This window comes from Plecotus auritus, assembly GCF_963455305.1.
Source record: "Plecotus auritus genome assembly, chromosome: 5".
NCBI classification, from domain to species: Eukaryota; Metazoa; Chordata; class Mammalia; order Chiroptera; family Vespertilionidae; genus Plecotus; species Plecotus auritus.
Window position 1 is genome coordinate 123,534,619 of NC_137776.1, and position 15,302 is coordinate 123,549,920.

The 15,302-nt window shown below is 40.4% G+C and overlaps 1 protein-coding gene across 2 annotated transcripts in view; it reads right to left on the bottom strand.

Annotated features, from left to right (window-relative positions):
• The window catches only part of ADAMTSL1 (ADAMTS like 1), a 409,739-nt gene that overhangs the window by 217,906 nt on the left and 176,531 nt on the right, over positions 1-15,302 (bottom strand). For both annotated transcript variants that reach the window (XM_080667642.1, XM_080667641.1), the window contains 3 exons: positions 12,065-12,269; positions 10,687-10,834; positions 7,433-7,517 (listed from right to left, as the gene is read on the bottom strand). In XM_080667642.1, coding sequence (XP_080523768.1) covers positions 7,433-7,517; positions 10,687-10,834; positions 12,065-12,269 — 438 coding nt within the window. The remainder of the gene's footprint in view (positions 1-7,432; positions 7,518-10,686; positions 10,835-12,064; positions 12,270-15,302) is intronic.

Consider the following 15,302-nt stretch of genomic DNA (forward strand, 5'->3'; position numbering starts at 1 on the left):
TGTATCTGAAAAAAAAATTCACATTTTAGGAAAGTCTCTGTGATCAACATAAAGGTAGGACTCACTGTGGTATATATACCTATACAAAATAGCTGGACATTTACATATAAAAAGATCCAATAATCTTTCCTCAAGTTCCAATTTTGGAGTCAAAGTCAGAGTCAAATAAATTCTATCATAATCTGCCAAACATCAGTTCTCATAAACATCCCCTCTCCAAGCCCTTTCAGTGTATATTACATTCTTCTTTCATTTATTTCTCATATGTGTGAATTAACATGTCCTAGCTTAACTATTCTGATATTTTAGCTCAGAAGGACACACTGTAATGAAGAATATAATTTGGAAATCCTATCTAATAAAAGAGTAATATGCAAATTGACCATACTTCTGCTACACCCATAAGCCACGCCCACCAGCCAAACAGGAGCCAGTATGAAAATTAACCCAACCAAGATGGCTGCAGCCACTGAGAGAGCAGGAGGCTTGGGTTTCCCCAGCAATGGAGGAAGCCAAGCTTTCCACCTGCCCTGGCCTACCTTGGCCTCTGCTTAAGGCTACAAAGTTTCAATTATAGAAGATAAATAAATCCCAACAAAAATGGCGGCAGCCATGGAGCTGGAGAGAGCAGGAGGCTTGAGTTGCCCCCAGCAATGGAGGAAGCCAAGTTTCCACAGCTCTGGCCTGCCTTGGCCTCCGCTTAAGGCTACAAAGTTTCAATTATAGAAGATAAATAAATTCCAGATACCAGGGCCTCCACTTGGGTCACTGGGGAGCGTGACCAGCCTGCAAACCACCACAGGCCCCTTGCCCAGGCAGCCCCATGCCCCAAGGGAACCCCCACCCTGATCCGGGACACCCTTCAGAGCAAACCAGCTGGCCCCCACCCATGCACCAGGCCTCTATCCTATCTAATCCTATCTAATAAAAGAATAATATACAAATTGACCATCACTCCAACACACAAGATGGCTGCCCCAATGTGGTCAAAGATGACTGCCCCCATGTGGACACAAGATGGCCACCACAAGATGGCCAGCAGGGGAGGACAGTTGGGAGGGACCAGGCCTGCAAGGGAGCGCAGTTGGGGGCAATCAAGCCTGCAGGGGAGGGCAGTTAGGGGTGACCAGGCCTGCAGAGGAGGGAAGTTGGGGGCAACCGGGCCTGTAGGGAAGGGCAGTTGGGGGGGACCCAGGCCTGCAGGGGAGAGCAGTTGCAGGGGACCAGGCCTGCAGGGGAGAGCAGTTAGGGGGACCAGGACTGCATGGGAGAGCAGTTAGGGGTGACCAGGCCTGCAGGGGAGGGCAGTTAGGGGTGACCAGGCCTGTAGGGGAGGGCAATTAAGGGCAAACAGGCTGGCAGGGAGCTGTTAGGCATCAATCAGGCTGGCAGGGGAGTAGTTAGGGGGTGATTAGGCTGGCAGGCAGAAGCGGATAGGGGCAATCAGGAAGGCAGGAAGGCGAGCAGTTGGGAGCCAGCAGTCCTGGATTGTGAGAGGGATGTCCAACTGCCCATTTAGGCCCGATCCTACCTGAATCGGGCCTAAATGGGCAGTCGGACATCCCTTGAGGGGTCCCAGATTGGAGAGGGAGCAGGCTGGGCTGACGGACACTCACCCCCACCCCTGTGCACAAATTTCATGCAGCAGGCCTCTATTTTAATAAATAATTCTCCCCCATTCTTTTTTGAATCTATAAACTATCACACTGTGCATACCCAAACATCAAATGGCACTTCTTTAAAAACAACTAGCTCATATGTTCAATCTGTAGATAACTGGCCAACAATCAACACTTTGATCACAACCCTATTATTCTGTGATAAGAATGCACTCCAGGTTATTTGAGGACAAGGATTATTGGGTTTATTTTGATAGGATCTGCACCTGACACAGATAATGGCAGAGAGCATGTAACTTATGAGCAAACTAGAGGCCCAGTGCATGGATTCTTGCACCGGTGGGGTCCCTCGGCCTGGCCTGTGGGAATCAGGCCAAAACTGGCTCTCTGACATCCTCCCTGGGTTCCCAGATTGTGAGAGGGCAGTTCTCAGATGATGCACCTCCCAGAATCGGGCTCCCTCCTCTCTGGTTCTGGGTGTGTCACCCGAGAACGACAGCTGCCAAGTCACCACAGCTCAGCAGCTCCTGCATTGAGCGTCTGCCCCCGGTGGTCAGTGTGCATCATAGCTACCAGTCGGCCAGTCGAACTGTCTGCCAGTGGCTTAGGCTTTTATATATATATAGATAGAGCTTCTTTCATTAGGAGGTGTGAACAATTAGCAGGTCCAGTGACTCTCCTGAGTCATGTAAAACACATAACCAGCCAGAAAACTTACATTAAACTTTCTACTGCTGCAGAGGATATACTGGATGAGAACGATTGGGTAGATGGGGAGGAGGCCAGTAAGGAAGGAAGGAATTGGAAGTGAGAGGTCACAACTATTGCAGGTGTAAGGGCTCCTTCCGTATGGCCAGGGTGAGGCTTTAGCTCTGCCACATGCCAGTCCTCAAAATAAAACGCTTTTGTGTGCTTTTTTAATCTTATAATTCTAATGCTTAAACCTGTTCTGCTTAAACCTCCTTTATGTTGGTTTAATGATCTGCAAATAGTGTTTAAATTTCTCGATCTTAGGTGAGATAACTCTTGATTCCTAAGAAATATATATAAAATATTCCTTTTATTTTCTGTGGCCTGAGATCCACAAAAAGAATGTAATTCAGGCACCTTGTGAGGATATAAAAAACAAAACTATCTGGATCTATTACAGATGTTTGATTCCCTAAATATTCTTTGAGGGAAAAACACATGTCACATAATTAACATTTCTAGGCACACTTTTTTTTTCTCTTAAAATATGAATTCACATTCTCAACCACGGAGTTAAACCATCCACATTCTCAGACAACTCACTGGATACAAATACAGATTAATGTAAACATATGCTTAAATATTATACATCTAAATGCTATTTCCAACAAGGTAAACAAGGCATTTCAGGACTACAGGATAACCATGGCGACTCTATCAGCTTTTCTTTCTGGACTTAATTCCTTGTGGGTTCTGTTCACACAGAAGCATGGCAGGAATTTCCCTTTGCTTCTTACTGAATCAGCCCCATCGCTAAGCTGATGCCATCTGGCATCCAGATATTACTGCTGCCTTCTGCCTGCTCGCTTGCCTCCTTCCTCTGCTTTTTGGAATGGCTCACACTAAGGTTATTTATGGCAATATGTTTAAGGCCTGCATACTGTGCTGAATTTTTCCTAACCCTGTAGTAAAGCTGCTAACTGAAAATTGAGCAAGATAATTCAAGATTTCTTAATTTCAAGATTTCTTAAGTGCAAGCTCAAGGCACACAGGACCACTCAATCCTACCTTCAAGAGGATGGCACCGTTACAGCCTTCCACGTGTGCCAGGGTTTACTGGAGGGATGGCTGGATAAATGGCTGTGCTGATCATGTAGTGCCCAAAGGAATCACCTTTGCTTGTTCTGAGCCATCCAAGCAGAACTCCCAGCATCTGAAATACCAGTAAACCTGGGAGGAACCTCGCTACCTAGGTGCCCACTTAGTCAGTCCTCCCTGCCTCTCCCTGGGATGCCTTCGCTGGGAGAGCAGAAAGCCTGAAGAGAGAAAGCCAAGCATCTGGAGTATCCAGGCCATAGCTTTTCCTTACATCTGCCTCCTTAACAGATGACACTGTCTAGGGCAGTGGTCGGCAAACCGCGGCTCGCGAGCCACATGCTGCTCACGAGCCACCGTTTGCCGCTCTGTTGACTAATGAGTTTGCCGACCACTGGTCTAGGGCATTTGTGGCCTTAGTGGCCTGAGGAGTTAAGGAAATGAATAATTTCTTTTAGTTAGATTAGGCTTTTTAAAAAGGCCAGTTTATTAACTCCCTGTACAGCAAGAGTAGACAAACTGTGTCTTTTCATGTTCTAGAAGTCACCATAGTATCATTTTTGCTCAAGAAATTAAGCTCTCACCCTGGCCAGCATTGTTCAGTGATTAGAGCATCGACCTGCACCCTGAACACCAGAGAGTCACAGGTTTGATTGCTGGTCAAACTCACATACCTGCATTGCAGGTTCAATCCCTGACCTGGGTGCTTACAGGAGGCAACCAATCAATTCGTCCCTCTCTCTCTCTCTCCCCCTTTCTTTCTCTCTTTTCCCCAACCCCCTCTCTTCCATTCTCTCTAGAAATCAATGGAAAAAAATATCCTCACTCCTTGGGTGAGGATTAAAAAAAGAAAAAAGAAATTAAGCTGTCAAAGTATTCATAACGTTCACTTGGCTTGAGGTGGTTGTGATATTTACACTTATATCTCAACGAAGACTGAAAGTAAGGGGAAAAAAAGATCGGAACTCAAGTCGATAATTTCTTTAGCTCCCACCTGATTCATAAATATAACTCTTCTACCACATTGTAGTTCTGATCCCTCACCAAATGAAAGTAAAATTTTGAGGGTTTAAAAAAATCCCTAGAAAGCAACTCGCACATATTTGTCAGAGGAGGCCATCAGCTGGGCTCAATCTGGTATTTACACGACGTGCTCTAAACCTAACAATACTCTCATCAGCTGGAGGCAAATTCAGAAAGAGTTCAAATCATAGCAGAGGAGAAGTCCATTAGTCATATTCCATCTCCCTCTTTTCTAGTGCTAAAATGGCACCCTCTTCTCTTCAGAAAAATGCAACGCTCCCAGAATCTGCTTAGTTGTAGAAATCTGTCTCTAACCACAATTCTTTCTGTGTGAATCGGGTAGCAGGGATTTCTATGGATTCCTCAGCGGACATCCTCGGAAGCAAGGATGTCTTATTCATAAGATCGTCTATGCTTGACCGACTTTATTGGCTCACATCTCACATTGCTTAGGGTTGGTTTGGGGTTGGACCTTGTTCACACTGTCCTGTTCAGTGGAGAGAATCAAAACTACCTTGCTTAAACATGCTTGCTGTTGTTTGTCAGGCAAACCTGATAAAAACATGTGCCTGAAGCAAGAGAAACCATGGCCACCAGTGAAAAATCAGTTTAGAGGGTCTGACTCCCACAAGTGGGTTAGGAAATCAATTCTTATGTCAAGGCAATGCATTCATTACTACACTCCTACCTTGGGACCATATAAATCAAGTGCAGCATAAATAAACCAGTTTGTTGCTGAGGAAAAAGCAATCAATGTCTAAAAGAATTTCTGAATGAGGCTGCAGCTTGATAACATGGATCTCAATATATTAAGTACGTTGCCACAATGTGAACCAATCTCATTACTTAGTTCAGCCTTCCCATGAGACTGACATCTGTATTTGCATTTTTTGCATAGCGTCAGTTTAGTGAAACACTACTAACAGCACAAACCGCTGTTCTAGAAAATTTTAGTTATTCCTTAGCAGGTCATATCTTACAGTAGTTGCTTTCCAACATATTTTTGGCCAGAGTGCTAACCAATTTTTTTTTTTTCATTTGGGGGTCACCAAAAATATCTAATATTCAATAATTGTATCTTTATATGCTAAAGACTTTCCCTACATTATTTAATGAGACAGGCTAGTGATACTGGTTTTATTTTAAATAAGGGGAAATAAATGATATTTGCTGTTTTACTACAGAATTGTCTAGGTTAACTGGAGCCAATGTGAGAGATAATAGTTCTGGGACACTGTTCCTGCGTCTCTGTCGCAGAAGTGACAGCCACAGCTTGTGAACATTACAGTTTAATTTAAGCAATGCGAGTCTCATCAGTATGGGGAGGGAAGACTTGCTGACAGTATGTCATTTTTTCATTATACTATGGAGAGTAATTATAGGTTGCTATATACATTTAGAAACTAGTCATGTGGTTTAAAAAGAGAGAGAAAGAATTAAGCCCATGCAAAATTATGTTTTTTAAATTCAAAATCAATAAAAAATATAATGTGACACGTTGGACCTTTCCTAGGGTTCGGGGCACTGAACATGTAAAGTGTATTAAAGTGTGGAAACCATATACCTTTCACTACATTATCCTAAGCTGTCATTTATTTCATTCTGGTATAAAAGTAATTGTTCTGAGCATAACAGTATACATTTCCTGTACCTGGCACCAGCACTCCAATTACAATTGACTTCAGTTCAGATTAATCATGCCAAGATGGCAATTCCATTACACTGAGAATAAAATTTAATAATCTAATATATGGCTGGAGTTCCAGTGGCTAAAAGTATATGTTTAACTACTTTAGGAATTTTATTAAGATTAAAGTTAAACGTAATGCATCTTAAACAGACCTTTAGTGGAAAATACTCAGTACAAAATATGGTTGACCATAGGTAATGCTTCTTACAGCCTTCATTTGAGAGGTATCTAATAATGAGAAGGATGTTTAATTATTGATGCAAGACGTCTGGATTTAACTTTAACTTTGTTGTACTATTTAACATTGATCATAATGCAATATTCCATGTAGGGTTACGCTAAATGACAAAATAGAGTTCATGGGAGAGCAGATATTATTTAGGTAAAATAATACATACCTGGTTTTCAACATTTAACGTAAGAGTATATTTAAGGAGTAACTGGCTCCGATTACATGGTGTCTTAGCTAGGACCTTAGTGGATTAAAGACTTAATACTCGTCTAAAATGTACTGCTTTCTCCCTCTTCAGCAGAAAGAAGGCCTGTCAAGCCAGGTACTGGCAGGAGAGAAAGGAAAATAAAAACGTGGCACTGCGACCTTTAGCCACTGCCTTTTCTCCAAAGCTCTACAATGGTTAGGCATTCTTTCTTAAAGGCTTTTCTCAGAGAAGTAGGAAAAGGTGCTGTGGTAACTTTATAGCACAGGAACAATCTTATTGTCCTGTGAAGTACGAAATGCGTTACCCCATGGACGAACCATTCTTTTCTGTGAAAAATTTGTGCCTAGTGGTCTTACAAATGTCATGGCCTTGATAAAACTGAGCAGGAATGAGACTGTGATCAAGTGAGGCAAAGACCTGGTATCCGTCTGATAGCAGGAAAGAGAAAGGAAACGCTAATAAACTTCCTGCCCTCACATACATTTCACTTACCCTTTTACTTTCTGTGAGTGGCTATATTGCAAAGCTGAGCGATAAGGAGTGTGAAAGCTGCCCAGCCTTCTACCTCAAATCCATGTCATCGTCAGCTGGGCCTTGTCACTGTTGGCCTCTTGGGAAAGAGGAAGTCAGATTTTGGAGAATAGTGTAGGCACTACCCTTTCGTTTTCTTACTTCAAAATGGAAAGTATTTAGAGCTTCGGAGAAGCACTTTGAAACTGATGGCTCTCCAAGCAGACAGCCCCAGAGCCTCATTTCACGCTTGGTAAGAGGGCTGCACTTAGTCCAGAACCTATGAAAGCCACAGCCAGCCAGACACGGCCTTCTTTACCCCCATCGGCCTCAAGAGCAAAACAATTTGTGGTTTTCAAACTTACGAGGGCTCTTCTGACACAGCAGCTCCTTCTTCTAGCTCTTGAGCTTGTTTGTACCACGGCGCCCTGGCCTCTACCGGAACTTTCTCTGAGAATTAAATGTATGAACAGAAAAGAGAAGAGGTTAGAAACAATTTGGGATTTCAGGGAAATGCCTCCCCCCGCCCCCCACTAGCTCTTGAGTTTGCACTACCCACAAGCTCTGCTGATAACTGCAAATAATGGTTTTAGGTGAATTTCTGCCTCTGATGATGATTATATCAAGGAAAAAAGAATGAGATTTTAACACATTTAATAATACTGTGTATGTTTCCCCCTATTATGTTGAACAGCAAAAAAAAGAAAAAGTTTTTTTTTAATTATGAAAGTTGTAACTCTAGGAGCACTAGCTCAATATATCATCAAAGTATCTTTTCACTATTTTCTGTTGAAAAGATAGAACAATATTTACCTTTTAAAACAAAACAAAGTACAAAAAATTATACTGTGTTACTTTCATAAATTCTAATTTGCTTTTCTTTTGCCTTTGTCTGAGTGAGATCTATGCCATATTATCAAAACCAAACAGAACTGCCACTCTGATATTTACAAACCACTGCTTTGGATATCCGATTCATTCACTATACACCCCAAGGCTCACTGACAATTGGAATATGAGCAACTGAAGGATAATAACCCATAATTTTGACTTGTTTCACCTATTTCTGTAGCTTTGGCCAAACAATTCAGAACAAGCTTCCTAACTACTTCCTGGGGAGAAATTGTGGAGAAAAAGAAAGAGGAAGATTAAAACTGCTCCTACAGAAGTAACTGCCAAGATTTCCATTCTGACATATTTTATTAGGGTCATTTATAGGCATATTTGCTTTATAGTATAAGCCAGTGAAGCTCTATCACCATTTTATAACATATAATTGCAAAGATGAAAGAAATGTCTATATAGGCATACACCACAGAATTATATAGCATTTTAATGATGCTTAAGTAGAGCCAGACTCACTACTTAGTTGTGAAAATCCAGATTTTATTTTTGATACTTAACCACAAATTGCTTTTCTTTTTCTGAAGTGGTTTGGTAAAGACAGAGCTAATGACTAATTGACTATTTTAAGTTAGGGCATCACTTCTTGTCCTCTGTGTGCAGCAATTGTTTATGGTCAGAAAACAAAGCGAGTGAGAAATATAACACTGCCAAAGCCCAAAAGATTGGCTAATATCTTAGACTCAGCAATACGGTACCTATATACAGTAAAACCTCGATATAACAGACTAATTCGGGCAAGGGGGTGTCCGTTAAATCAGAAAGCCCATTATATAATAAAGTAGATTTTCTGAATGTGTCTGTTAAAAAATTGGCCAATTAATTTACCTGTTTTTAGTTATGTAGATATATTTGTGTAATAAAAATTCAGTCTGTGTGAAAAGTTTAATTTCACAGAAAAGTTTTCTATATGTATTACAATAATTTTAAACTTATTCTGAATAGGTCTAGTAAGTGCGTGCGTGAGTTCACAAATGCACATGGCTGGGGCGTGACTTAGCACACGTAGGCACATGGGCTGGCACCAATTAAATCTGCTGCAAAAGTCACGCCACATGGCAACAGAACCAACTGCCCTGCATGATGCGGTGTGATCACATGCTAATCATTTGCCAAACACTGTTTATGAGCGGTGACCCTTGGATTTACATATGTAGACTATAGTTGTAGATATGTAATATTTATTTACATTTGGTGAAATTACTACAGTGTTTTTTTCCCAACATATGGCCTATTAGCTAAAATTTGTTAAAAATAACAGTGAATAACAACAACAAAAAATAACCTGTTAACTTAAATATAAGCAAATATTGATTAAAAATATTTTAAAATTAACAGGTTGTTAATTTCACATATGACATACAGAGTATTATTTTGTCTATTAAATGGCGGTCTGCAAAATTGAGGGTTTAACCATCATTTAACAACTAGTACACGTCTTCCCGCTAATTGACTCAATGATGCCATCCCTGACAGCACAAGCCATCCCTGTCTTTCAATAACAAAGCATTCAGCTTTGCACTAATAGTGGGCTTGTAATACTTGGCTGCCTATTTGAACTGAATCTTGTCAGATGTACCAGTGGCCACTTCCTCCCACATATGAGGATGGTAATGATTGTCAAGATAACATTTATAGAACACTTACTACATGCTAGGCAGTGAGCTAAGCACCCTGTTTGCATTATATCTCTTTAATCTCCATATGATCTCTGAGGGGGTTCCTGTTATTATTCCCATTTTTACAGATGAAACTAAGGCTTACAGAGAGAGGTGATAAATTAAAATTAATAAGGATTTCCAGGATGCTTTTGTTTTTTTGTTTTCTTTTATATCATTAATTTAGATTTCACAATGCTATTCATTCCTAGCAAGGGCAAACTGTAATATAATAAAGAGCTTTACAGTGGCTGATTTTTGGAGAAATTTAATGGCTTAAGGAAACAAATTAAGAAGAAAATGGAAATCCTATTCAATTTTAAAAATAGGAGGAAGCTTGTAATGAAAAGTTATTTACTTCTGAATGGTTTGTGACTTTGGAATTTTCTACTTCATTGACACAGACTCTACCAATATTAGCAGAGAAGTAAGATTAATATTCATGCTAATCTGAGCAGCCCAGCATAATTGTAATAAATCTTGCTCACTAGGTAGAACTGTTCTAAAGACTACTTTTTAAAATTATTTGCAGTATCTATTAAATTCTAATGTATTTCAATGTTTCATTTCAAATTATGTTTCTGGAATTCACTACATTAATAATGTGTTGATTTTTAATATAAGAAGCAACAGCTTTCTGTTTCATCTGTTTGAGGTATGAGGCTTCCCAATGTGTTTTCTGCTTAGCAAAATGGACACTTAGAATTCACTGCATTGTTTTTAACAGCCAACAACGTGGACAGTAAACCACACATATTTCTACAATATCTCTATAATATCTCCTTGCATGCAGATCTATCTGATATTCCTCAGCAACAGTCTTCAAACAACTTTATGACTCAGGAGAGCATTATATAAATATGTAGTGCTTTAGAACAATTTGCAAGCAAGACTATTGGAAAGGTTTTTTAAAAAAGTTAAGCCCATTTAGTAGAGTCTAAGTTACAAAGCATAGTTACTAAGAACACGTGGGATACTTAACAATATTCTAAGGAGTTTAAAACAGCACCCGAGTACACATACTAAAAAGCTTGATCACAGAGCACCTGCCAAGTTACCTTTGGGTTTATAGCAGGGGGTGGGTATGATGCATTCCTCTTTTATGTGGGGCTTGGTTTTGGAGCTACAGCCTCCTGCGTGCATTCCTCGAGGGTTGATGCAGAGAACCACGCGATACCGGAGGCCTTGGCCACACGTCACCGTGCACTAAAAGGAGAACGCAAGAGAGAGAAGACTCACAGGCAAAGCTTTGTTTCCTCTTCTTCATTTTCCACTGAGGTTTTTCAAAGGGCTGCTTGTGTATATAAGGACTCCTGATGAATTTATACCACTTTTTACCCATCATGGGGTCTTTATGCTATTGGGCTATCTAGGGTGCAGCTGGCTGAAAATGCAATCACGTAGTTTTGGATTACTCAATCAGCATTCCTTCAACACCCACTGTGTGCAAAGTCCCAAAACCAAGCAGCAAAAAGGAGAGAAGAAACTAGAGAGTGTGCTCAATTTTGATGACTAACAATGCATTTTAATATTAGTAAGTCCCTTTGCTAATGATTGTTAGGTCTGAAATATGGGAAATGCTAGCTCCGACATGGACATAGAAAGTTTTTCAACTGTCATCATAGCTAATTTATATTGCAGCATGGCCGATCCAATTGATTATACTGACATGGAGAAAAGTGTTTAAAGGAACGGATTCAATGGCCAGATGTAGGCAACACCTCAGTGGTTCTATACGCCTGGGAACAAGTATAGAAAAAGAGAAATGTCACAGCTGGGATCTGCTGCCACAAAGCCACTTAGCTAAAATGAAAAGTCTTTTGCCATCTCTGTGGCTGAGGGCACAATGGTTTGTCCCCCCATCTTTCTATCTCCCTTGCTACTTCAGATCTTTTTGCATTGGCAGCCAGGAAACCCCAAATCCAAATAATTTTGTTTAAGCTGGTGCAGCATCTTCCCTAACATCTAGAATGTATTTGTTTTAGTTATTCTACTTTATCTCTTCCAGTTATTTTGTGATTTTTATTGCATCTTTTTTTCAATGGATGATACATAGCTTTAATTTCAATCCACTCAATCCCCTTTTGGATAATAGAGAAAGGATAAGAAATAAAAAAAGAAACCAAACTTTAGGTCTACTGAGCTCTTTCACGGATTCAGGAAAAGTCATTTGGCCTCACTTACTCTTGACAAACATATGCCTCCTTGTCCTTGAGGGAACATGGAGGTGGTAGAGGCTTTTTGAAGAAACTTGAATATATGGATATAGATTTACTCTGGCTTTGGGGCATGCCTACTTCAGGAGAAAATTAGTAGATTTCTAGACACCTCAAGAGGAGAAGTAGGGAGCTGCATAGGGTAGCTGGTGGGGGCATGGTGATGAGAGGGAAGAGTGGACTTATTCTCTTAATGAACAAAGAAAGAAGGCACAGTTACCGGAGACCACTCCTGTGCCAGCCATTTAGGGCAGTCAAAAATGTTGCAGGGCTGCACGATGGGCATCTTAGGGGTGTACATGCATTTCCACTCTTCCACTGAGGTGACATGCCCCTGGATGTCCTCCTCCACACAGGAAACTGCCCGGCTCTGGATGCCCCCCCCACACGAGGAGGAGCACGCGGTCCACGGGGTGGCCTCCCACCTACAGAAGCAAGGGGAGTTATCAGGGCAGACATGCACATTGCCAAACCTCCTTAGTGACCTTTCTGAACCAACCCCATTCCCAGTGCCTATTGGGGCCATCGGGTTCTGAGAAGCTATGGTCCAGAGAGCTAAAAGCCATCTGTTGCCTGAAATCTGATGAGTAAGAGAAAAGGAGTCAATGTTGGCAAAAGTGCTCTGTAAATCTTGAGGCCCTACACAAATGTAAGACATTACTGTTTTGAGAGCTGTCAACAGAGATATCTGTGTTGTCTGTAACTTACTCAAAAGAGGGCTGTTCACCCTGCTGGTGTGGCCCAGTGGTTGAGCATCAACCTATGAACCAGGAGGTCATGGTTCGCTTCCTGGTCAGAGCTGAGGAACTTTAAGATTTCTCTTGGAATTAAGAGAGATATCATTTTAATGAGAGCAACACAATCCTCAGTAGGAGGCATGCAGAGGCAGCTGATCAATGATTCTCTCTCATCATTGATGTTTCTCTCTCTCTCCCTCTCTGAAATCAATAAAAAAATATTTTTTTAAAAAAGAGGGCTGTTCAGTCTTTCTTCTTCTAGTTTTAATATACATGTTTTACATGTGTATATTATGTTTTATAAATATATATTCTGAATATATAAATACCAGTATTATTAAATCATTAAATATTTATGTCAAGATTAAAATTGGGTAATCAATTAACAATATATAGTTTGTACCTGGGCTGCTACTTTTTATTTTCAATGCAATACTTTATTACTTAGCTTCCAGATTCTTTTACACGAGAAGCTCATGAAAGATCAAGGTAAACTGAACACTTTTCCCCCTTGCTTCTACAATCATCAGCTTTGGGACTACCCTGTACATGGATTCAGCTCAATTCTGAAGTCCAAACTGTGCCATCGTTAGTTACACTAAGGAGCAAACATGCTAGTACAGGTATCACCTACTTGTTCCATTGAGAGATACTAGCAGTTAGCGTTCCCCCAATAAAGAACTCCTGGAATTGTGAAGAAGTTTGGTTTTGGTTGGAAGGTTAATGGCATTGGAATCTAGAAATGCAGTTCAGTAATGGAGAAAATAACAATATTATCCATAACATTTAAGAGAATCCCATTGATTCTTCAGATCTCCACATAGCTCTGAAGCATTTGGGAGCAGATGCAGAGAGGTATCTGCCTGATCCTTTTCTCTCCTCCTGTAGACATAGAGAGTATAGAATTTAAAAAAAATAGAAACATTGGAACTGAGCTTGTCTTTCTTGCATATATTCTGCTTGTTGATGAGAACTGCTGAGGAACTTTCAGATTTCTCTTAGAATTAGGAGAGATATCGTTTTAATGAGAGCAACACAAAGTATCACCGAGTTAATCCACTTGAATAGTTAAATTTAAAAATACTGCACAAGTGGCCCTGGCCAGTGTGGCTCAGTTGGTTGAAGTGATGTCCTGTGCACCGAAGGGTCAATCTGGAGGCAGCCATTCAATATTTTGCTCTCACACCCGTCTCTCTCTCTCCCTCTCTCTTCCTCTCTCTAAAAATAAATAAAAACTTATTTAAAAAATACAAAATATTGCACAGGTATACTATGGAGACAGAAATTACTCTCTAAGTAGGATTTCATGTACATCGCAATCCTGACTTCTCTTGTGCACGAGACTGTATAATGTGTGTTTAACAGTTAGAGAATTTCCCTCCACATTTTCTTTGTACTGCTCAAGTCTAGGCAACAACTATTATCTCCACTGCCAAAAGCCTAAACGTGTTGCCAAATACAATATTTTCCTATGCACATTTCCCCAGGAGACTCAAAAGAAAATGTTATTATGGGGAAACTGAGGCCCTCTGTCTAGCCCTTAGGAAACTTTCTGATCCCTTTCAAGAGAATGAAGCAGCGCTGTGGAGTGTTTCTCTTGCAGAAAGGTAAGACCAATCCTCATTTGTCTCAACAGCTCTCTGGAGAGCTTCCCTCAGGAGGTGGGAAACAGGTCCGATTCAGACTGAAACTGGGTTGCATATATAAGTACATGCTCGCCTTGGATTCGACCTGACAGTGAAGTGGGAATATGTTATTGAATGTACTTTAATCTCTTAGAACATTAAGATGCCATAAAAGGAGCACATGTTTTAATTGGTACTTTAACATCCCTAAACTTGACCCTTCTAAAGAGAGAGTGATTAATTTCTGTCTCAACGCTGGGGCCTGATCCAGAGTGTAATCTCATGAACAGTCATAAGTATCCTTTTCCATGTCAGTGGTCACAGAAAGACAAATGATGCTAATATTATTCTAAGAATTTATAGTATGGTTACAGCATGCAACTATAGTTCTATATGGGAAAAAATATCAAATGAATCCTTGCATAACAATAGTATTAGGAGGAATTTCAAAGCAAAGCATGTCTGGGTGCTTTAAAGAATGTATAACAATAGGTGAGAGAGGTATCTTTATACAGGGACCAGATAAGTGCTTGGATTAAAAAAAAAAAAGCCTGGCCTGTGTGGCTCAGTGGTTAAGCTTTAATCTATGAATCAGGAGGTCATGGTTTGATTCCTGATCAGAGCACATGCCCGGATTGTGGGCTTGATCCCCAGTAGCAGGCATTCAGGAGACAATCGATCAATGATTCTCTCTCATCACTTATGTTTCTGTCTCTTTCTCCCTCTCCCTTCCTGTCTGAAATAAATAAAAATATATTTAAAAAAGAAGAAGAAAAGCATGTCCAAGAATCTTTTCCTGGAAAAGTAAGAAATGAATTTTCATATATCATATATTTTAACTCCTTTGGCTTTTAATTTTTAAACACACAGTGTGTTTAGTTTAAGAAATTCTCCAAATTAAGAATGACGTGAACAAGTTGCACATAGTAATTATGAATGAAGGATAATTTACCAGGTTACATTCTTATATTCTGTTCAGATACGTGTTACAGTAAAGACTGAAAGGAAAAACAAAAAAATAAAAATTCGTTAATTGTGTTTTGTGTTTACAGTGTGGTCTTAAGCCCATTTAAATAAGTGAGGCCTTCTGCTCTCA